Genomic DNA, 18,523 nt, shown 5'->3' on the forward strand with positions numbered 1-18,523 from the left:
ACACACTCTCACTCTCACTCACACACTCACTCACACACTCACATGCTCACTCACTCACTCACACACACACACACACTCACTCACTCACTCACACACTCACACACTCACTCACTCACTCACTCAAACACTCTCTCTCACACACACACTCTCACTCTCACTCACTCACTCACTCACTCACTCACTCACTCACTCACACTCACACACTCACTCACACACACACACACTCACTCACTCACATACTCACTCACTCAAACACTCTCTCTCTCACACACACACTCTCACTCTCACTCACTCACTCACTCACTCTCACTCACACACTCACTCACACGCTCACACGCTCACTCACTCACTCACTCACTCACATGCTCACTCACTCACTCACTCACTCCACTCACACACACACACACACTCACACACTCACACACTCTCTCGCTCTCTCACTCACTCACTCACTCACTCACTCACTCACACACTCACACACTCACACACACACACACACACACACACACACACACACACACACACACACACACACACACACACACACATACACACACACACTGGGATCACCCTTGTCTATTTGCTCTGTTGTCTGCAGATCGGTTACTGGAACGACTTGGATAAATTGGTTCTGGTCCAGAACGAGCTCTCCATGGGCAATGACTCGGCTATGGAAAACAGAACTGTCATCGTCACCACTATAATGGTAATGTGCTCCCAACCCTCCAGGTCTACAGTCTTACACACACAACGCCATAGAGGGAGCATGACGTATTCTGTCAGCCAGATTAAATTAAACTCACTTGAATGTCTTTTGTATTAGAGAGACAAAGAATTAAAGAGCCAGTGAGAGAGAGAGAAAGAGAGATGACTGTGTATTAGTTGACTTATCATGTGATGTCATCGGTTTAGCTATAGGTAAAGGAGTATTTATTGGTATTTTGGAGGAAAGTATGCTACAACAGTGGATTTTTGTAAGGACTTATTGTTAGGGAAATATACCTTAGCAGGCTCCTCCTCTCTCTCTCTCTCTTTCTCCCTCTCTCTCTTTTTTTATTCCTTTCTGCCGTACACTTTTTAAGGCGATGGAGAATTTTACCTCTGCAGGATCGTCATCGTTTCCGTCACTGCTAAAGAATGTGGAGAAGAGGATGAGGCAACTGTGAGACATCGGAGAGAGAGACTAACCCCTCTCTCCCACGATTCAGCTGTTTTCACAAACCGGGACTGCAGCGTTAAACATGCACTAACATTCTTCCCAAGTACTTGAGGTGCAAAGGGTGTCCAGCAGCTTCATTGGTATTTTGTTTTGTCTTTTTGTGATTGCTTGTCCTTGCTTTTACAAATGATACGACTGGCATTTAAAAGCATGAGATCAAAACGGACCTTAATTACTTTAATAAATGTTCCTGGTCTTACTGTGCATGATGTATTAGTTATTTTAAAAGGGGTAAACGTGCTGTTGAAAGTGACATATTATCAGGAAAATAGCAAACTGCGCTTTGCACCACTTCATTTACATACAATATACCCTGAGTTTGCAGTGGCATCATGCGCTGGCATGACAATTGCACTTAGAATTAGCATTCTAACAAAATATTGGATAAGACTCACAAAAATAGAGCCCATGACCTTAAATGTTGTCGGCTTATCGAGTAAAATCAGTTTAAGATCGTGCATGCAAACGTGCTCAGTAGTATCAAGGGAACGATTGAGAGATTTCTTCAAATGTCTGTGCCAAGTAGCTAGAGTAACAGTAGCCAGCTGGTAGGTAGCTGTGTAAACCTCACTCCCCTGGCATCAAGAGGTGCACTAGCGGATTGGCGCCAGAGGATGTAGCCTTTAGCCTCCTTGTTAGCGCACCCGCCCTATGCTGGAGACGCCGGTTTGAGTCCCGTACGGAGTGGGTAGAACAGGAGCGTCACAATGGTGCCGTGACCCGGATGGGAGTGAGGTTTAGGGAGTGAGTGTAATGGGAGCACTCGAACTGGTGTCTCCAGCATAGGGTGGGTGCGCTAACAAGGAGGCTAAAGGCTACATCCTCTGGCGTCAATCACTAGTGCACCTGTTGAGGTCAGGAGAGTGAGGTTTATACACATTGCACTAGCGATTGACGCCAGAGGATGTAGCCTTTAGCCTCCTTGTTAGTGCACCCGCCTCCCATGCTGGAGACGCCGGTTTGAGTCCCGTACGGAGTGGGTAGAACAGGAGCGTCACAATGGTGCCGTGACCCGGATGGGAGTGAGGGTTAGGGGGTGAGTGCAATGTGTATAAACCTCACTCTCCTGACCTCAAGAGGTGCACTAGCGATTTACGCCAGAGCATGTAGCCTTTGGCCTCCTTGTTTGTGCACCCGACTCCCAAGCTGGAGACGCAGTTCGAGTCCCATACAGAGTGGGTAGAACAGGAGCATCACGATGGTGCCGTGACCCGGATGGGAGTGAGGTTTAGGGGTGAGTGCAATGTGTATAAACCTCACTCTCCTGACCTCAAGAGGTGCACTAGTGATTTACACCAGAGTGTGTAGCCTTTAGCCTCCTTGTTAGTGCACCCGCCTCCCATGCCAGAGATGCCGGTTCGAGTCCCATACGGAGTGGGTAGAACAGGAGCGTTACGATGGTACCATGACCCGGATGGGAGTGAGGTTTAGGGGGTGAGAGTAATGGGAGCCAGCTGGTAGACAGCTGTGCAATGTGTATAAACCTCACTCTCCTGACCTCAAGAGGTGCACTAGCAATTGACGCCAGAGGATGTAGCCTTTAGCCTCCTTGTTAGCACACCAGACTCCCAAGCTGGAGACGCAGTTCGAGTCCCGTATGGAGTGGGTAGAACAGGAGCGTCACAATGGTGCCGTGACCTGGATGCGAGTGAGGTTTAGGGGGTGAGTGCAATGTGTATAAACCTCACTCTCCTGACCTCAAGAGGTGCACTAGCGATTGACGCCAGAGGATGTAGCCTTTAGCCTCCTTGTTAGCGCACCCACCCTATGCTGGAGACACCAGTTCGAGTCCCGTATGGAGTGGGTAGAACAGGAGCATCATGATGGTGCCGTGACCCGGATGGGAGTGAGGTTTAGGGGGTGAGTGCAATATGTACGAACCTCACTCTCCTGACCTCAAGAGGTGCACTAGCGATTGACGCCAGAGGATGTAGCCTTTAGCCTCCTTGTTAGCGCACCCGACTCCCAAGCTGGAGACGTGGTTCAAGTCCCATACGGAGTGGGTAGAACAGGAGTGTCACGATGGTGCCGTGACCCGGATGGGAGTGAGGTTTAGGGGGTGAGTGTAATGGGAGCCAGCTTATAGATAGCTGTGCAAACCTCACTCTCATGACCTCAAGAGGTGCACTAGTGATTGACGCCAAAGGCAGTAGCCTCCTTGTTAGCGCACCCGCCTCCCATGCCAAAGACGCCGGTTTGAGTCCTGTACGGAGCGGGTAGAACAGGAGTGTCATACTAGCTATAAACAAATCGACAGTTTATCTTTGACTAACTATTTATCTATTGTATTCAAACTGTTAGTCTGTTATGACAGTTGATGACCTAAAAGAGAAAACTGACCATAGAAGAAGACAATATACACTATTTCCCGCTATAGCACCCCTTGTGGCAATGCTGAGAATGCACCTGTGTTGCATTATGAAGTTTTTGGAACACACTATTGTGTAATATTGAGCTTGTGTCGCTAGCGTTTAGCATTGAGTGTTTCGAGTCTAACCCCTGGCTCAAGCACATAAGATTAATGTTTGTGAAACACCTTGTAGTATCTCCATACAAAATACAGTGAACAGGAAGTAGCTTGTCAGGGTAGGTTGTCACGGTGACAGGATACCGAAATTGTATTTTTAAGCCCATGCACATTAAGTCACGGCCCTACAAAGAATCCTGGTCTCTTTTACTCGCTTCTGATTTGGATTTTATCCTTGATCTCACAGAGTGGCTAAATATATGGTAGAGTGGCTGCTGAGGTGTGTGTAAGGAGCACAACATGTACAGGTCTTAAATGGTTTTCCTTTATCGAGCTAGAGTCCTAACAGTTTAATCATTAACCATTCAGCACACATAGATTTTTGCCCATTACACAGATTTTGCGTCGCATTTAAACACCTTTACCAGTGTTGGGTGCCTGACTGTTTACATTTTGACTTTAAATGCAGAGAATAACCTGATGATTTAAAATCTCATGAACACTGTAATCCCTAAAAAGACCTGAAAAAGGAAGATTTAAAAACTAAATTATACACTAGTTTTAACAGAAGAATGAATAAGTGCTTTTATAAATTAAGCTTCACATTTCATGCCAGGGTGGACTGGCAATTTGGCATCCCGGTGGGCCAACGCACTTTGGGGCTGATCATGGGCGGACTAGCCAGCGGGAGAACCGAGCGGGTCGGCGATTTAAACAATATTTTAATGATCAACTTAAACAAAAGACAAACAAACACACATAACGGACATGTCCGTAAACGATTTCTCTCTCGTCGCACCAACGTCCGCAATCCTCCTTTATCCCTCTCGGAGGCTTTATGTGTATAATCACGACCCGGTCCCATCCTCCGCCCTGCCACATTCCTCCCTCGTTCTCTCAGGCTGGGGAGCCCCCGGCATGACGTACCCCCCTTTCCCTGGGGGAGGGTGTGCCCTAAGCCCCATCTGCCGGCAGGTCATCCCCGTCTACCTGGATGAGGGAGGGGACAAGGGGAGGGAAACAGAAATATAAAAAATGGGGGGGGGGTACTTCCTGTAACAGTGTAGTACCCCCCCAAAAAACACTGTAAAATTTAAACGAGAGGGAAAAGGCCAACGCGGATCGGCAGTGCGAGAGAGAGAGAGGAGAGATGGAAAAAAAAACTTTTACTCGCCAGTTCTCTGATACGCCGTAGCTTGTTCCTCGGCCACTCCTCCACCTTCTAACGGACGACAGCCGCACCTCTCTGGGCGGTTCGGAGGCAGACCTCCAGCCCCTGGCGGGCGGAACGCCCCGCCGCATTCTCAGGGAACAGAAGGGGTCTCCCCCACCCCTGGCAGCGGTTCTCCCGCTCCAGGCTGTCGGCAGCGAGCCCCTCCCCGCTCGCGGTCGGCGGTCTCAGACCCCGAAGCGTTTCAGAGGCCGGTAGGGGACCCTCCGCCCCTGGCAGCGGCCCTGACCGCTCCAGGCGGTCGGTTAGGAGCCCCTTCTCCCCTTGTGGTCGGCGGCTGTTCCTCCGCTTCCAGGCGGCCGTGCTCCTCGTCCCCCTGCAGACGGCCACGGCTGCTCCGTTGGGGTGGATGTAGTGGTGAGAACTCTAGTGGGAGGAGGCGAGAGTCGGCCTGGCGATATAAACAATATTTTAATGATTAACTTAAACAAAAGACAAACACACACACGACGGACATGTCCTTAAACTATCTCACTCTCGTCGCACCACCGTCCGCAGTCGGCCTTTATCCCTCTTGGAGGCTTAATTAGCCTGATAAGGGACCGGGTGTGCATAATCACAACCCGTCCACGCCCTCCACCCTGTCACAGGCCGCGTTAAGCAAAAATTAGCCGCCGCGTTATGCAGAAAAGGACAGCGAACACCCCCCTCCCTCCCCCCACAACACATTTTTGGGCCAGTTGCCATGTGAAATCCAGGGCCGATTTCTCTTCCCAGTCCAGCCCTGTTTCAGGCTATAAACCCTCCAAAAATTGGCCCTCATTCACATCCATTGTAAGTGCCTCACCCTAACCTCGATATTTGCTTATTTTAAAGAAAAGGTCAGACGAGTCTAAATAATTTTCGTGGAAATCAACTTCATGCCACAAATGCTGTCGATTGAGCTCAACTTGTATTGAACCCGAATATTCCTTAAAAAAAAAATAGCCAAATAGCTTTTAAGCCATTGGGATTTGTGGACCTTTCATGTCCCGATAGCAACTTAGTAAGTAAGGGTTGCAAACGCTGTTTCATGTCAACTTAAGATGTTATAATCAAACAATGCATGCAGAAACAAACGGGGCGATTCTTCCTATAAATAGACACATTAATTAATCCAATGAGAGTTCCCAAATCGATCAAGCGTAAGTGTGACAGATGCACAACATCAGATGTGTGTGTGATGAAGACAGTAAGTGAATGTGTGTATTTGTATGTGTTTGCGTGTATAGTTTGATGGCTGTAGACATGTGTGCTCCAGGCAGAGAGAGAGAGAGACACAAAGATGGCCGAGTAAGTGAGAGCTGTAATTAGTGGAACTCCAGTCTGAGGGGACGAGAGGCGCGTTCGTTCTATGTAATGTTCATTAACTCCACGCCTGCAGAAAGCAGCCTATTGATCTACACTGACTCCTGTGAGAACACAACGATCAGCTTATCCATGGGAATAAATCATGCCAGCCACACACACATTCAACAGTCTTCTATCTATGTGTCGATCCATCCATTCTTTCCAGACTGATCTCATGAACATCACGGGATCATTCCGACCACCTCTTCAAGCTTCAAAAGAACACAAAAGCACAATTCAGAAAACAGGTCTGCACAAAAACCAGTGAACAGAACTTACTAGTAGTTGAAGAATTAATGCATTTCTATGCCCAGCCTTATTTGAAAATATTTGTTTGGAAACAGAAACATAGAGGAAGCTACAGGCAGCCACAGTCACACCGTGTCCAAACCTGACGGCAAACGACACGCGATAAAAGGTATATTTTAATATATGATATGTTAATCAGAGTTTTTGTCCTAACCAGCCGTGATGAGCGACGGGACATTCTATAGATTGCTTATTTTATATTTTCATCATCATGAGAGTAACTCCGTCCTCTGTGAACTGGCACAGGTCCAAAAACGTTCAAATAAAATAAGGCTGGGCATAGAAATGCATCAATTCTTGGACTACAAACTCTTCGGACATGTTTAGTAAGTTCCGTTCTGTTTTCTGTGCTGTTGTGTTGTCACTATCGCTGTGGAGGACCTGATTTAGATAAACAAAAACGGTTTTCTGTTGAACGCCCCAATGTCACGAGGGGGTGTGAATTGTTGCTCTCGTGCCCTATCATCAACGTGCACAGGAGATCAACGGTCAGTAACATTTTAACTAAATAATACATTTTATTTCAGTTTGTTTTGCACCAAATCTTATCGTATACTTTCACAACAGTCATGAATAATTAATTATTAAGCGGCTTGCTCCCATGCTTGGCACGATAAAAAACACAAGCACGTCATTTTGTGATGCTTCTATGACACTTTGGGCTTACATGTGGACTTGCGTGCTCTTCAGGACTCGTATCTCGGTCCTTTTGTTTGATACATTATGAGGGCTTGTTTAAGGACCCGTCAATTTACACCTGCGTCAGACGTGCTTGTGTAGCATCTCGGGTGTGTCGCATCATAAACATACATATTTAGGTCACTGTGTCAAGTTAAATATAGTTTAATACTTAGAACACATCTTGAGATCTCTTAGTTCGGATTTGTGCTTCATCAAGTGTTTAGAACGCAAGAATGTAACGCATGTTTGTGTTGTTCTGCTGAAGTGTTTCTTCACTGTATAAACTGTGTGTTGCTCATACAGCTGAAGTTTCACTTACTGCCCCCTGGAGTAAACAGGTTGTACTGCAAGCTTGCATTTCACTACTCTGCCATTAACAAAATATTCCATGTTATTTTCAATTCAACATTCAAAGAATAGTTTACCCAAAAATGACAAATCAGTCATCATTTACCGACCTTCAGCTGCAGCTCTCAAATCTCACTTTTGTGGTCAAACTTGTCACATAGTTCAGTGAAAACACAAACAAGAACGGCCTCTACAAATGTCAAACAATGTACAGTATATTGTTAAAAACTGCTATTTAATACATTTATGAATGAATGCGATTTTTCATTCTAAAAACGTAGCACTTTTGTTTTGTCTGTTTAATGTCTAAATGATTCAATGTTTAGAGTGATTTCTCCTTATAGAATGATATTTGTATTTTATGAACACACACACACACACACACACACACACACACACACACACACACACACACACACACACACACAGACAGACACACACACACACACACACACACACACACACACACACACAGAGAGACACACAGACACACACACAAACAGACACACACACACACACAAACAGACACACACACACACACACACACACACACACACACACACACACAGAGACACACAGACACACACACAAACAGACACACACACACACACAAACAGACACACACACACACACACACACACACACACACACATGTTGTGTTTCACATTTTATGGGGACTTTCCATAGACATAATGGTTTTATACTGTACAAACTATATATTCTATCCCATGACCCTAACCCTATCCTAAACCTAACCATCACAGAAAACTTTCTGCATTTTACATTTTCATGAAACATAATTTAGTATGATTTATAAGCTGTTTTCCTCATGGGGACTGACAAAATGTCCCCACAAGGTCAAAAATTCGGTTTTACTATCCTTATGGGGACATTTGGTCCCCACAAAGTGATAAATACACGCACACACACACACACACACACACACAGACACACACACACACACACACACACACACACAGAGAGACACACAGACACACACACAAACAGACACACACACACACACAAACAGACACACACACACACACACACACACACAGAGAGAGAGACACACACACAGACAGACACACACACACACACACACACACACACAGAGAGAGACACACACACAGACAGACACACACACACACACACACACACAGAGACACACAGACACACACACACACACAGACACACACACACACACACACAGAGACACACACACAGACACACATGCAAACAGTCACACACACACACACACACACACAGACACACAGACACACACAAACAGACACACAGACACACAAACAGACACACACACACACACACACAGACACACACACACACATATAGACAGACAGACACACACACACACACAGACACACACACACACACACAGACAGACACACACTCAGACACACACACACACACACACACACACACATAGACACACACACACACAGACACACCATCACACACACACACACAGACACACACACGTTTGTTGTTGCTCTGCTAATACAGTATCATATCATTTAACAGTATTGAAAGCATTAGCAACAAGCCTGTTGATTTTCAGAACCAAATATTTGTTTTAATTCAGTGTTTCAGATTCTGCCTTTATTATTCTCTCTTACAGTATATCGAGAGTTTATCTGAATAATTCAGTGTAAACTTTGTTGAGTGGGAAAGATTCAAATAAATGTTGTGATTTTTATGATGTTGTTGTGCTTCAGATATCCGATATGCTAACGTAGCTAACTCATGTGATGTGTTTGTGAGAGCTTTATTTTCATTTTACAAAAAATGAATGAGACAATGAGAAAGAACGTTTTATATAGAAACCATCTGTGTACTGGTGCTTTAAAGCAGCGTTTCCCAGCATTGTTTGCCTTTTAACGTTGTACATTATGAAATATTAACTTTACAAATTGTATTTTTATGAATTTTTCATGATTTGTTAAGTTAGCTATTTTAAAAATGTACAAATTCCACGTGTTCATCAATAAATATGATGTTTCAAAATTGCATATATTATATTGCATTATGTTTATTGTTTACATGCATAGTAGTATTTACAAATATTTACATTAATATGTAAAACCAGAGCTAAAACGGTACTGTCTCTTTAAGAATAGCGGCAGTTCAGCCACTGAGTGCATATTAATGATACAGAACATGCACGGTCACTTTAGCGCATCCATGCTATGTTTGATTACAATTAATGTTTATTTTTTGCTGTTTGAGATCAAGCAATGGTATTAAAAGAGCCTGGTATCTCAGCGAGTATTGACGCTGACTACCACCCCTGGAGGTCTCCTTAGCAACCAAATTGGCCCGGTTGCTAGGGAGGGTAGAGTCACATGGGGTAACCTCCTTGTGGTCGCTATAATGTGGTTCACTCTCGGTGGGTCGCGAGTTGGGCGTGAATGCTGCGGTGGGTGGCGTGAAGCCTCCACACACGTTACGTCGCCGCGGTAACGCGCTCAACAAGCCACGTGATAAGACGCGCGGGTTGACGGTCTCAGATGCGGAGGCAACTGAGATTCGTCCTCTGTCACCAGGATTGAGGCGAGTCACTACACCACCACGAGGACTTGGATACTTGTGATTTTGTTAGGTTTAACGTAGCAAAATCTCATTGTTTTCGCGCACAACACTCTACATGTACCCCCTGTTGGGAATCACTGCTTTAAAGAACCCGGGAACCCTCTCTATCTATGTGTGTGTGCATGTTTAGGAAGGACCGTACGTGATGTTGAAGAAGAACTGGGAGATGCATGAAGGTAATGACCAGTTTGAAGGCTACTGTGTGGATCTGGCATCTGAGATCGCTAGACACATTGGAATTAATTACAAGATTGCCATCGTTCCGGATGGGAAGTACGGAGCAAGGGATCCAGAGACGAAGATCTGGAACGGCATGGTTGGGGAGCTGGTGTACGGGGTAAGGGATTCTCCACCAAATCTAGAAGTAATCCCTCTAATGTTTTCCATAGGGAAAATGGGAGAAAAGGTGTCATGCATTAGGGACAGATTGCTGACTGATTGTTTTTTTTAATTTTTTTATTAAATTGACCTGAAATTACAACTATAACCAGTAGGTGGCTGCAGAGGCCCACTCATTTACTTGGTTGTAGCAAACATATATATATTTTAAATCTTATTACAAGTTATGCATTTGGATATATATATATATATTTGCAATGATGCCGCAATATCAACACAAACCATGGTGTTACAAAGAGAAGACTTTGAATAAGATGTTTGTTAACTATCATTCATTTCAAACATCCCAATTCAATACTCACTGGAGTCATTTAAATAATAAATGTAAATAAAACCAACAGCAATAAACAGAAATGCACAGCTCCCACCCCTGAGCGTAAACATTCTCAAACAATGTATCAAACTCAGCCTTTGATCTGTGTGTGTGTCTCTGTGTGTGTGTGTGTGTGTCTGTGTGTGTCTCTGTGTGTGTGTGTGTGTGTGTGTGTGTGTGTCTCTGTGTGTGTGTCTCTGTGTGTGTGTGTGTGTGTTCTCCGTTGTGAATGTGTTGTGGTCTCACCCCTTCATTTCTGTGTGTGTTCTGCATTGTGACAACAACAAAAAAAACACTCTCCGTTATAGTCTCACCTCTCCTGTGTGTGTTATGTGTGTGTGTGTGAGTGAGAGTAAGTGTGTGTGTTTGTATGTGATTGTGCATGCGTTCCTGCGAGTTTGTGTTTGTGTGTGTGTGTGTGTGTGAGTGAGTGAGTGCGAGTGTGTTTGTGTGTGAGTGTGTGTGAGAGAGAGTTTGCGAGTGTGTTTGTGTGTATGCGATTGAGCATGCGTTCGTGCGAGTGTGTGAGTGTGAGTGAGTGTGTGTTTGTGTGTGTCTATGTGTGAGTGTGTGTGTGAGAGAGAGAGTGTGTGAGTGTGTGTGTGTGTGAGAGAGTGTGTGATTGTGCATGCGTTCGTGCGAGTGTGTGTTTGTGTGTGTGTGAGAGTGTGTGAGTGTGTGTGTGTGTGTGTGAGTGAGTGTGTGTTTGTGTGTGTCTATGTGTGAGTGTGTGTGTGTGAGAGAGAGAGTGTGTGAGTGTGTGTGTGTGTGAGAGTGTGTGATTGTGCATGCGTTCGTGCGAGTGTGTGTTTGTGTGTGTGTGAGAGTGTGTGAGTGTGTGTGTGTATGTATGTGATTGTACATGCGTTCATGCAAGTGTGTGTTTGTGTGTGTGTGAGTGAGAGTGTGTTTGTGTGTGTGAGTGTGTGTGAGAGAGACTGTGCGAGTGTGTTTGTTTGTGTGTGTGAGTGTGCGTGTGTGTGTATGTGATTGTGCATGCGTTCGTGAGAGTGTGTGTTTGTGTGTGAGTGAGAGTGTGCGAGTGTGTTTGTGTGTGTGTGTGTGTGTGTGTGTGTGTGTATGCGATTGTGCATGCATTCCTGCGAGTGTGTGAGAGTGTGTGTTTGTGTGTGAGTGAGAGTGTGTTTGTGTGTGTGTGAGAGAGAGTGTGCGAGTGTGTTTGTGTGTGTGAGTGTGTGTATGCGATTGTGCATGCGTTCGTGCTAGTGTGTGTGTGTGTGTGTGTGAGTGTGTGTTTGTGTGTGTGTGTGTGAGTGAGTGTGTGTTTGTGTGTGTCTGTGTGTGAGAGAGAGTGTGTGAGTGTGTGTGTGTGTGTGCATGTGTATGTGATTGTGCATACATTCGTGCGAGAGTGTGTGAGTGTGTGTGAGAGAGAGTGTGTGAGTCTGTGTGTGTGTGTGTGTGTGTGTGTGTGTCTGTGTGTGAGAGAGAGTGTGTGAGTGTGTGTGTGTGTGTGTGTGTGCATGTGTATGTGATTGTGCATGCATTCGTGCGAGTGCGTGAGTGTGAGTGTGTGAGTGTGTGTGAGAGAGAGTGTGTGAGTCTGTGTGTGTGCGTGATGGTGTATGCGTTCGTGCTAGTGTGTGTGTGTGTGAGAGTGTGTGAGCGTGTGTGTGTGAGAGAGAGTGTGTGAGTCTGTGTGTGTGTGTATATGATTGTGCATGCTAGTGTGTGTTTGTGTGAGTGTGAGAGTGTGTGTGTGTTTGTGTGTGTCTGTGTGAGAGAGAGTGTGTGAGTGTGTGTATGCGATTGTGCATGCGTTCGTGCGTGTGTGTGTGTGTGTATGAGTGTGAGTGAGTGTGTGTTTGAGTGTGAGTGAGTGTGTGTTTGTGTGTGTCTGTGTGAGAGAGTGTGTATGTGTGTGTGTGTGTGTGTGTGTATGTGTGTGTATGTGTGTGTGTATGTGTGTGTGTGTGTGAGCGTGTATTTATCACTTTGTGGGGACCAAATGTCCCCATAAGGATAGTAAAACCCGAAATTTTTGACCTTGTGGGGACATTTTGTCGGTCCCCATGAGGAAAACAGCTTATAAATCATACTAAATTATGTTTTTTGAAAATGTAAAAATGCAGAAAGTTTTCTGTGAGGGTTAGGTTTAGGGGTAGGGTTAGGTTTAGGGGATAGAATATAAAGTTTGTACAGTATAAAAACCATTATGTCTATGGAAAGTCCCCATAAAACATGGAAAAACAACATGTGTGTGTGTGTGTATGAGTGTGAATGAGTGTGTGTTTGTGTGTGTCTGTGTGAGAGAGAATGTGTGAGTGTGTGTATGCGTTCATGCGAGTGTGTGTGTGTGTGTGTGTTCACATTGTGGATGTGTTATAGTATCACCCCTTCATTTCGGTGTATGTGTATTTTGGATTGTGGCTGATTTATTGATTTTACTTGACAGATAAAAATATAAAAAAATGTCTCATCCATTAATTTCCAGAGTTTTTTTTTGTCACACAAACACAATCCAGCCAGATTTTTGGGTGTGTGTTTACAGTAAATAGTACTGAAAGTCACCAAACCTGTTTTTTAAAGAAAGAATTTTTCAGAATTACTCGTGCTTGCTCAGATTGTTTGCGGACAACTATTGTCTTGTTTCATTTGAATTTTTTAATTAAATTTGCATCTTACTGTCCACCAATTACAAAAGGTTTAGGCAAAAATATAAACAAGAAAATTAGGGAGCCGAGAAATAATCTGCTTTCCATTAACCAATTACACAATCTCTTATTTGAACATGCTAATCTAATGCCTGAAGCAGGTACATCTGTTGCTTAGCCAGAACGTAAGATTTGTTTAGTTCTTGTGGAGGAAGGCGCCATTTGTTTTGTCAGTAAGGTTGATATAGTCAGAGCTTAAGGCATTTCTTTTATAATAGCTGCCAGAAGTATTAACAGCATAATTCAGCGAGCGAGTACGTAAAATCCATCACTTGTACATCGCCTCTGCTACACCTTGCTGAGACTCCAGCAGTGAAAGGCAAATGTTCCCGCTGACTAGTGTTAATGAGCTCAGGGAGAGTACAGATGCACATCTTTCTGCCCCGTTAAACACTCGCATCCACCAACCTGCTCTCCACCCATTCACAAACTAATCCTCTGATACAGTACATACACATGCGCATCAATAGATACACTCTATGATAGGGTCCCGGAAGTGTAAGCACCTCCGTGACGAAGACGTCAACATTCCGACTTTTTGGCCAACATCATGGAAACTTTTTTGTCATTTCATTCTCACACTTGTAAATAGATTAGTTACGTTATACTATCATATCGTAATTGATGATCCAAAACATTATAACCACTCGCAGGTGCAGCGAATAATGTGGATCATCTCCTAACAAGCCCACATGTCAAGGTCTGGGTAAAGACCTGAGCGACTTTAACAAGAGCCAAATTGCTATGGCCAGACGACTGGGTCAGAGCTTCTCTGAAACGGCAAGGGTTGTTGGGTGCTCCCAGTCAGCAGTGGTGAGTACCTACTAAGAGGTACGGCAGCCATGATCCACCACGGCCTGACCACGGCGTCTTCCTCGACACCCGTCTGACTAACTCCGCCCTTCCTCAGCTGGTGATCCACCCCGCCTCCTGTGAACCTGGGAGTAGAGACGAGGGGGGGTGTGGGGAGAGGAGGGACAAGCCACAAACTGGCGACAGGGTGTTGGGTGCCCAAGGCTCGGTGAAGTACGACGGCAACGAAGGCTATCCCGTCTGCTCTGAACTGACTGAAGGTCTACTGCGGCACAAGTCACAGAAAATGTTAACGATGGTTACTGGAGGAACGTGTCACAACACACAGCTGCGTATGGTCAAAGTGCCCATGATGACCCTTGTCCACCATCGAAGGTGCCTACAATGGGCGCGCAACCGTCGGAAATGCACCTTGGAGCAGCGGAAGACGGTTGCCTGGTTCGATGAGTTCTGTTTTCTTTTACATCATGTGGACGGCCGTGTACGTGTGCAGCGTTTACCTGGGGAAGTGATGGCAACAGGATACACTGTGGGAAGGCGACAAGCCGGTGGAGGGAGGGTGATGCTCTGGGCAATGTTCTGCTGGGAAACCCTGGACCTCAATTTGACACGTGCCACCTACCTAAACATCATCGCAGACCAGGTACACCCCTTCATGGCAGTGGTATTCCCTGATGGCAGTGGCCTCTTTCAGCAGGATAGTGCACCCTAACACACTGCACCCATTGTTCGGGAATGATTTGAGGAACATGATGAAGAGTTCAAGGTGTTGCCCTAGCCTCCAAATTCCCCAGATCTCAATCTGATTGAGCATCTGTGGGATGTACTGGACCAACAAGGCCGATCTTCACGATGCAACTTACAGGACTTGACGGATCTGCTGCTAATGTCTTGGTGCCAGATACCACAGGACACCTTCAGAGGTCTTGTAGAGTCCATGCCTCGGAGGGTCGGCACTGTTTTGTTGGCACGTGAAGGGCCAACAGCATATTAGGCAGGTGGTCATCATGTTTTGGCTCATCAGTGTATAGTCTTAAACACCTAACCCCCACCCCTACGCCTAACTCCATGTCACCAGTTTTTCAAAAATATAAAAGACCAATAATGGACAAAAATACTTTTGTCATTTACAATTGAGCTCTACGTCCACTCATCAACTGACTGGTCAAGCACAACAGACTAGTCCAGAGTCATGTTATAAATGTTATAAAATAGTATAAAGCGTTTGGGTAAAATGTTCATTATGAGCCTTGAGTTCCTCATGGGGTTACAGGAGAAGAACAGTATAACATTTGGCAAATAAAAACCTACTCGGCTTCAGAACACTCTACTGAAACTGTGTCTTGAGGCGCAGAGACGTGCTTCAAAGATTTTTAATTTGAACTCTCTCTGGCTGTAGCACGGTATTACTTTCTCTATTTCTGAAGGGCTCTAATTAAATCTAGATGCCAAATAACTTCATGTATTCCTATAAGCACTAGGACGGTCAAAGATTGCCCCAATTCCACTGTGACCTTTCACTGGTATTAAACCACTGAGCCAGTGTAAATATTACTGTACACAAGTCCCTTGGATGCCCAAGAGCTTCTAGTCATTGATAAGACCATCTCGATTCACAACTGCTTGAATTCTGTCTTATCATAAGCATGCAACTACAGGATGGGCACAATTCAGAATTTAAGAATTGGCTCACTTTCAATTCACTTGTGAGAATTTTAATTGAATTGGCCACATTCCACAGGTTGTTAAATTGGAATGACAGGAAGATGGTCACAAAAAGGAGGGATTTCATTACATTTATGCATTTGGCAGATGCTTTTAACCAAAGCGACTTACAGTGCCCTTATTACAGGGACAATCCCCCCGGAGCAACCTGGAGTTAAGTGCCTTGCTCAAGGACACAATGGTGGTGGCTGTGGGGATCGAACCAGTGACCTTCTGATTACCAGAAGGGTGATTACCTAAACCTGATTACATTTGGATAAAAGCATCTGCCAAATGCATAAATGTAAATGTATACTTTTGAAACTTTAATGTTTATGGACTGGCCCCAATGACTTCCATCATAAGTGCTTTACTCTAACTTCATTTTTTTGTGCATTGTTTTATTAAATGAGGGGCGAGTCGAAATATTTATTTGTTGTAATCAACATTATGCCACAAATGCTGTTGATTGAGCTTAACTTGCATTGAAACTGGAACATTCGTTTAAATAACTACTTATAATTACAATTTGAAGGACGTGAAACATGTCAACTGTAAACATCATAATCCAAGATGGCGGCCACTGTAATGGGCAGAGTTGAGCAAATGGTTTAAAAGATACATACAAAAGTGCATTTTTGAACTGGTGGTGGCGCTATGGAGTTTGTCCTAGAGGTCCCAAATTTACTATGGGGACTATTCATGACCACCCCTATAAGTGTGCCAAATTTCATCATTTTCTTACGAATGCTTATAACCAAGATTCACTGCTGTATACTGCATTTGAAAGGAAGTGCCTGACTGCTAATTTATTTTTAAAAGAAATATTTTGTCATCTTCTAGACCCTTTAACAAAGAGAAAAGGAATTATTGAATACAAATTGGGGTGTAATTGACGAGACATGTGAACACCACAGCACAGCAACTTTAATTTATAAAATTGCCCAATTGAAAGCACTTTATATTTAATAGGCATTCTCTTTCGGCCACTTTATCTCAGTGGCTGTTACTGTGCTGATTTATAAAGACCTTCACCTCAGTACAGGATTCATGAGATTCTGATGACCTCAAAAATGAATGGGTCAGACAGATTCAGTGTTCTACACTTTAGAAACATTTCCTTTTATACCGCAGTTCAAGTAGTGTCTCTTCAATATAAATATAAGTATTTGGATTATTGCATTTAGAACCATGTTCTTCTCTGTCCTAGAAAGCGGAAATCGCTGTGGCCCCTTTAACGATTACTCTGGTCCGGGAGGAGGTGATTGATTTCTCCAAGCCCTTCATGAGTCTGGGTATCTCTATTATGATCAAGAAACCACAGAAGTCCAAACCAGGCGTCTTCTCCTTCCTGGACCCTCTGGCCTACGAGATCTGGATGTGCATCGTGTTCGCGTACATTGGCGTGAGCGTGGTGCTCTTCCTGGTCAGCCGCTTCAGCCCGTACGAGTGGCACACCGAGGAGCCCGAAGAGGGCTCCGATGGTCCGCCTAGCGACCAGCCCCCCAATGAGTTCGGTATCTTCAACAGTCTCTGGTTCTCCCTTGGCGCCTTCATGCAGCAGGGCTGTGACTTCACACCCAGGTAAGAAACCAGAATGATCTGGCCCGTAAAGAGGGCTTTCCATCTCTCAGAGCATCAGCTGTATCTCACCGCAGAATTATACTGCCATGCTAATCATGCTAATCAAGAGGGCCCTCTATACAAGTTTTTGGGAACACTTGACAAAGTTCTATTCATTTATATTAGTTAATGCATAAGGTGTCTGTAACAGGATAAGGATGACAAGGAGGAGGCGGGAACCGGCTGAACAGTAAACAAAGTTTTAATGTCAAACTCAACTTAAAACCAACATAAACAACATGCAGTGCAGCCAAGTGTGTCTCTCTCTCTCTCTTGAACTGGCGTCTCCGGCCACCCCTTATCTCGCTCTCCTGCCGATTCAGCGGCAGCCATGCTCCACCATGGCCTGACCACGCCGTCCTCCTCGTCACGCTCCTCCCCCGCCTGATTCATGCCGGATCGCCACCCGTCTGACTAACTCCGCCCCTCATCTCTGGGGGGAAGACGCTGCCCTTCCGGCCGTTTTGTCAGCTGGTGATCCACCCCGCCTCCTGTGAACCTGGGTGTAGAGACTAGGGGAGGTGTGGGGAGAGGGAAAGGGCGAGTGGAGACACACAGAGAGAGAAAAGAACTTGCTCGCCGGCTCCCAGATGCACTGTCGCCCGGTCCTCAAATGCTCCTCCGCCTTCTGGCGGAAGCCAGCTCGCTCCTCCCCCGGTGGATGCCAGAAATTCCTGCAGTTTTTGGCGGAGGGCCACAGTTCCTCTGGCTCTCGGCAGCTGGCAGTGACCCCTCCGTCCCCAAGCATTCAGCCACAGCTGCTCCCCTGGTGGATGGCAGCGGCGAGGACTCCGTGACCGTGCAT

General features: G+C 45.3%; 1 protein-coding gene across 5 annotated transcripts in view; it reads left to right on the top strand.

Moving 5' to 3' along the window:
- Nucleotides 1-18,523, top strand: part of LOC127629589 (glutamate receptor 4-like) — a 128,815-nt gene that overhangs the window by 61,205 nt on the left and 49,087 nt on the right. For all 5 annotated transcript variants that reach the window (XR_007968784.1, XM_052106696.1, XM_052106699.1 and 2 more), the window contains exons 9-11: nt 599-706; nt 10,322-10,528; nt 17,306-17,679. Coding sequence is in view for 4 of the 5 variants with exons in the window: in XM_052106696.1 (XP_051962656.1) it covers nt 599-706; nt 10,322-10,528; nt 17,306-17,679 (689 nt within the window). In the remaining variant the exon portion in view is untranslated. The remainder of the gene's footprint in view (nt 1-598; nt 707-10,321; nt 10,529-17,305; nt 17,680-18,523) is intronic.

Source organism: Xyrauchen texanus, chromosome 36 (genome assembly GCF_025860055.1).
Source record: "Xyrauchen texanus isolate HMW12.3.18 chromosome 36, RBS_HiC_50CHRs, whole genome shotgun sequence".
Lineage (NCBI taxonomy): Eukaryota > Metazoa > Chordata > Actinopteri > Cypriniformes > Catostomidae > Xyrauchen > Xyrauchen texanus.